The 6,000-nt window shown below is 37.2% G+C and overlaps 1 protein-coding gene across 1 annotated transcript in view; it reads right to left on the reverse strand.

The window, feature by feature from the left end:
• LOC139736022 (uncharacterized) overlaps window positions 1–6,000 on the reverse strand; it is a 127,989-nt gene extending 121,989 nt beyond the window's left edge. The window contains exon 1 of the mRNA XM_071646769.1: window positions 5,157–6,000. Coding sequence (XP_071502870.1) covers window positions 5,157–5,221 — 65 coding nt within the window. The 5' untranslated portion in view covers window positions 5,222–6,000. The remainder of the gene's footprint in view (window positions 1–5,156) is intronic.

The raw sequence follows: 6,000 nt of genomic DNA on the forward strand, positions 1-6,000 counted from the left end.
CTTCATGAATTCTAAATCATTAGTTCATTACTGCTGCAGAATGAGATCGCCTGACTTCCTTGAATGAAAAAAAAAATAAAATCTAGAGTTTTTTGCCACTGCGCATTTTAGTGAATTTATATAATACTATGATATTACCACATATTTCATAATATTGTATTTCTGCATGGGGGAAATGTGCAATGTATTTATTGAATAGAGTATATATCTTGCAAAAGCGTGCAATCCGTGTTATAACAAATTCATCTTTTTTAACATCTACTGATTTTCTTTTTAAGAAGTTGAATATGCTCAAAGTAAATGATGTTTATTTGTTTCAAGTAGCCAGTTTTATGTATAAACACTCTAAAGGTTATCTACCTCAAATTTTCAGTAGTTACTTTGCTTTTAATAGATCTATAAATTTTTATGAAGCCCGAAATTCGTGCAATATGTACGCTCCATTTTATCGATATAAGATATCAAGAAGTAGTATAAGATTTTTAGGTCCAAAATTGTGGAACAGTTTAAACATTGATTTATTAAAAACAAAGTCCATCTTTTGCATCATTCAGAAGAAAATACAAGTTACAGCTTATTTCAAATTATTGTATAAATGTGTAGTCCTATCTGGCTAAGTGCTACATAATGTCCCGTTTTGTAGACTGTTTCGTTTTGTAATTGTTTTATTTCGTCCTCTGTAAGTGCATATAGTACTTGTTATTGTTTTATGTGCTTGTTGTTAATAATTCTGTATACGCTTCAATTGATAACTGTTAATTAATATATCATTATTTTAAATGACTCTCTTTTTCTTCATTTTGTCTACGGGGTTAAGCCTCGAAAGGTCAATGGCCTATTGCTGTTCCCCTCCACACTCGCCGCATATCCTGAGTCACAAACTTTGATGTTTATACATGCGCATTATTTTGTTAATGAATGTTTTTTTTCTGTGTGTACATTTTGTTACGCTCACATGAAATCACATTGATTTCATTTTTCTTTTCTTTTTTTAATGAGATGTGGCAAATAAATTTGAAACTTGAAACTTAACTGATACGTTTGTTACTAGATTATTATCATTATTATTGTTAGTATCATTATTATTATTATCATTATTATTATTATCATTATTATTATCTTTATTATTATTATTATTATCATTATCATTATCATTATCATTGTATTATTATCATCATCATTATTATCATTGTTATTATCATTCTCATCATCATTACTAGTTTAACAATGGTTTAACATTCTATTGCTAATTTTTGTTTTTATAGTATTGTCCTTGTCTTTGTATCACTGATTTTCTTGAGATGCAGTTTCCTTCTTGCATAATATGAGAGAAAATTGTAAGGGGGACAAAATAAAAAGCAGAAGACATGATTGAAAGATCACCATGAATAATCGTGTAGTTCATCGTATTCGTCACTCATCCTGAACATTGGTCATTTCGTGAATCAGCCATGCATGCGATGAATTCTCAAATCTCTTGGCACTGTACCTATACCACCTGTGGAGGTACATCACAAAAGTGACGTATATTCGTCACTTATCTCCATGACAACGAGTAATATCAGCGCGGATAGGTAGTGTATCAGAGATTTTGTTTTACCCTGATTTTAACACATATGAGATTCCGACTAAGTGCGATAGTGTGTGCGCGAATCATGAAATTGAACTACAAAATCATATTTACACTTTAGTTTTGAACAGGGCCTATCCTCATTTTTTTTTTTTTTTTTAAGGTTTGGATATTCACTATACTACAGTAATGCGATCTTTCCATGCATTGCCAGATAAGAACGAGGATTTATCATGGGGGAAGCGACGAAATAACACCCGATCATACTGCAATGAAAATCCGAACAAGAAAAGGAAGTGGCAAATGTTACAAAAGAAGAAGATGTATAGAATGGTCGTCATAGATAGATTGGATTATTTCATACACTCGTGCGATCCTATCAATCTTCCGATCTTCAGCTTGTCCCAGTCCCGGAAATCAGTTACTGTCCCGAAGCAGAGTGCTGACATTCTGAGATGCTCGGGCATCCGACTTGTTTTCATGACATTTCCACAATTAGTCAGTCCCACGCAAGGACTTTCTCATCATCAGCCAGCAGCAGTTTTCTTCCTTTTCTCTCTTCGTATCTCTCCCTCTCTCTCTTCTTTCACATTCTTTCTTTCTATCTCTCTCTTTCTATTTCTTTCTACTACTTTTCTGTCTGCTATCTCTCTATCTTCTTCTTACTTCCTGTTTGCTTTTCTTATAGTCTTTATTCCTTCCCTGTTTTTTCTTCCTCCTAATTTTCTTTCTTTGTATGATATGAACAGGGCTTTTCGGAGAGTTAGCCCCAACATTCTGTCTTTTGTCTCACCTCCCAGGTCTTTTACATGGTCGGTGAATCTTGTAGGAATACACACGGCTTCCAGATCGTTTTCTCGCACACCGAGCACAGAGCAGTGAAGATCTAAATCCACTTTTCATTTTTCTGGGGTTTCTTTTGAGAGTTGCAAAGAGGGTATAGTACCCGTAAAATACGCAGCGCATACTTTTATCGTAAGTCAGTCAAAGAAAAAGCCAGATTGGCGCCACTTTTACAAACCTTGTCATTCATATTACTTCTTGTCTGCTGGCTCAGTCTTACATGCTGAGCTTCCATCAACTCTCATTGGACGAAGACAAATGATAAGGCCCCGATAATGTTACCTTCCGAGACAAAGCTCGCGTGCGGAGCTATAGGCAGTTTGATTAGTGCAACACACTGGCTAAATACTTAGTTATCTATAACTGATACAAATTAAATGATAGTACATTGTGTAAAACTGGACATCTGCACATTAAATTGCGATAGTCAAATTTGAAATGTGCACGTAAACGAACGAGTATGAAAGACACGAGAATTCTTCATACTATTTGCTTTGTTTGGTTTGATCTGTCTTGGTATCATTGTGGTATAGTTTGGTTTTCTATTTTTTCTCCCGGTGTACGAGGGCAGAAAGTTCAGGTTTATGCGTGCCAACAACCAAACAATTGTAAGCCACCCTGGAACTTTTAACACCTCCTTCATTTCGAGCTCGTATTCTAACTCCACCTGTTCGGGTGCAGCGCGTTTCCACTTGACACCATTCAGGTGTGTCGATTAATCATCCAAGCTACGAAAGTTCATTTTTCATTGTTGGTCGCCCAAGCAGTTCTATGGGAATGGAAAACCACGACTTTTAATCGCCCGGGGGCAGAACTACGTTTATATAGGAGGAAAGACACGAATTTATGTGTTACATGTAGGTGACTGAGGAGAGGAGATGTATGTGTACGCATGTTTGTATAATTAATATTGGAATACGTTTATGTTATGGGAGGGTGGTTAGCCTATTCCTTTAATACGGGACACATCAGATATCTGAGAATGTTGGAAGACGAAACTGGCTGGAACTTGTAGTCATGGTAATTCATTTTTTATAGTAGTAGTTATATCAAAAGTAGAAGGTCTTATAGTAGCAGTAGAAATAGTAGTAATAGTGCACAACATCTAGTAGCTGCAGCAAGTCGCGGAAGTATATATTAGCAGCGGAAGTGATAACGTCGAAGCTGCAGTAGTAATGCAGTAATAAGGATATATGATGTAGCAGTCACATGTTGTTCTAAAAGTATAAAGTATGGTATTACAAGCTGCTGCCCTATGTGAATTCTCTCTAGATTATAAAGTAGGCCTACACACATCAATGGCATCCTGGATGGATACTGGTCTGTGATCAGCTTCCAGCTGAGACTGCAGTGAGAGGGGGACAAGCAGACCCCCTTTGTGCTATAATGACTCCAGCTGAGAAAAAAAAAACCCACTATTGCAAATGTATCCACGTACTTCCTCCCATATGTCACTGAATTGGATACCTACAGGTATACCACGGGCAGTTCTTGAAAGGTAAATGAAATATTCATGCTCACTGAGGCTTCTCGTAGTGTGTGTAAATTTGTCTACAAGACAAGTATGAGAGGATCAAGACAAACGTTACTGAAAAAAACAGATAAATAGTTCTATTCATAGAGTGGAAGCGACTTTGAACTCTGTAGACAGTGTCCCAAACACTTAGAAGAGAATCTCAGGACTACACACATTTGGTATTTGTACAAAATAAGAAATATTTCAGTTCTTCATTCTGAATGGCAGTGCGTAGTCCGACCCATCGGCTTGACAGGGATCATTGAGAGTAGATAGCAGATCAGGGGAAAGAGCTGAGTAGAATGCCGCTTTTTAGAATGACAAGAAAACGCCCATAGCAGCGGTATCCACTGCGTTCATGTGAACAGCAGAGAGGCATGGTGTAACGTATGTGTATGTAGCAAGAAGCGCTCGATGGCGTGGCATCTCTTTGGTCTCACGAACATATCATTACGACATCATGAGTAAATGCATGGCTCCTCTTTTAAACTTACGCTTAACAAACTTGCTTTTAAGTAGTTTCCATCATATTTCTTTAGCATTTATACTTTAGATTAACAGATTTAAACTTTCACATATTGACCACCATGTCCTATATGTTTGCAATGTCCTATTGTATATCCTAGCTGGATCTCATGTATAATTTTACTCTATTATTTTGATAAATTGTCATTGAGAAATATGAAAATATATTGAAATTGAAATCAAAATTGAAATTTATCGCTTTATACAAGCCATAGTTACAGAGATACAAATTCCTATATTACACAAGGTGCTAATAATGGGGAAAAATCTTGCCGAATGTAAAAGTTACAAGTCGCTTGATGTGAACTTTAGCAAGCCTTGATTTGGATAAAAGAGTGTCTAGGTTGGCAGTCATGAAATTGCCCTAAGTCTTGATGCGTACTGAGGCTGACATCAATTATGTCATAAACATTCCTGGGGAAAATTGTCCTTCTTATCAAATTCATAGCTTGACAACATCAGTACTAAAGTGTTTCTTTAATGACAGAAAATAAGTTACATTATATTTTTACAGCACTGGAGTATAGTACATAACTACATTATACAGACACTCCTCTTTTTTGCATTTAAATCAAATGTTGGATAAATACAAAAACGTTCAGGAGTTAGTGCAGCAACTCAGCATAATCATGCATCAATGATAATTGAAGCTCTTATGATTTATCAATATCTATAGAGATTATGTTAGCATTGCATACGTACCTTGATGCCACCAGGGTAAAACACCAGACATTACACAAAGTCCGGAAAATAAGTGATAATTCCATTTTTCCGAGAGCTGCTCCTCACCAGTAATAGAGCGGAACAGGAACAATATCAACCAAAAGATACTATCCAATCTGGTCTTGCTGCTTTCACCAGCACCCCAGCTTTGAGGCCTTGTTGGTAATAAAAAGCAGGGATTCCTCGGGAGATGAGAACAAGAGTTCCTATTTGGCGGGAGATGGCATTAGCATTGAGGACGGACGTCTGCCGATCTCGTGCGGGAAGTTCTCCCCCAAACTTTGTTGACAGGCTCTTCCGACACTGTCAGTGATTCTCTTCTTTCCTCCACAGGCCCACAACTAGGAACTATGCCCAGAGTAACGCCAACATCGTTTTCACTTTCGATACGTGAGGTATGCCTCCATGTCTACCGCTGTCATGGAAATCAATTAGAAACCGGATTCCATCTATTGATAGCAGTTGCATCCACCTGCAACTAGACCGACAAAGTCCACAATGAGGTATATTCGCTAGGTGGTTTATTCCAATGGTATGTCCGCTTGACGGCTCCGTCGATACCAACGCAGTGGTAGACGAGGTAGGCGAAGATTGGGCAGGATTCTTCCTACTGAAAGTTCATGCGATTTCCAGAAGTATGGACAGGGAGATGAGTAACACTCCCAAGCACGTGAGAAAGAGAAAATTTCAAACAAGGTCGTACTCTTTGATCCACAATGCAATAATCCGACAAGAAATATTTCCGAAAGTGTCAAAGGAAAAAAGTTAAGAAAATATATATACGACCTTTCTTTTCGAAGGTAAAAGAAGTAGCACTCTTGCA

This window comes from Diadema antillarum, unplaced genomic scaffold (assembly GCF_040938485.1).
Source record: "Diadema antillarum isolate AM-2024a unplaced genomic scaffold, OU_Dant_1.0 seq00000619_RagTag, whole genome shotgun sequence".
Classification (NCBI taxonomy): domain Eukaryota; kingdom Metazoa; phylum Echinodermata; class Echinoidea; order Diadematoida; family Diadematidae; genus Diadema; species Diadema antillarum.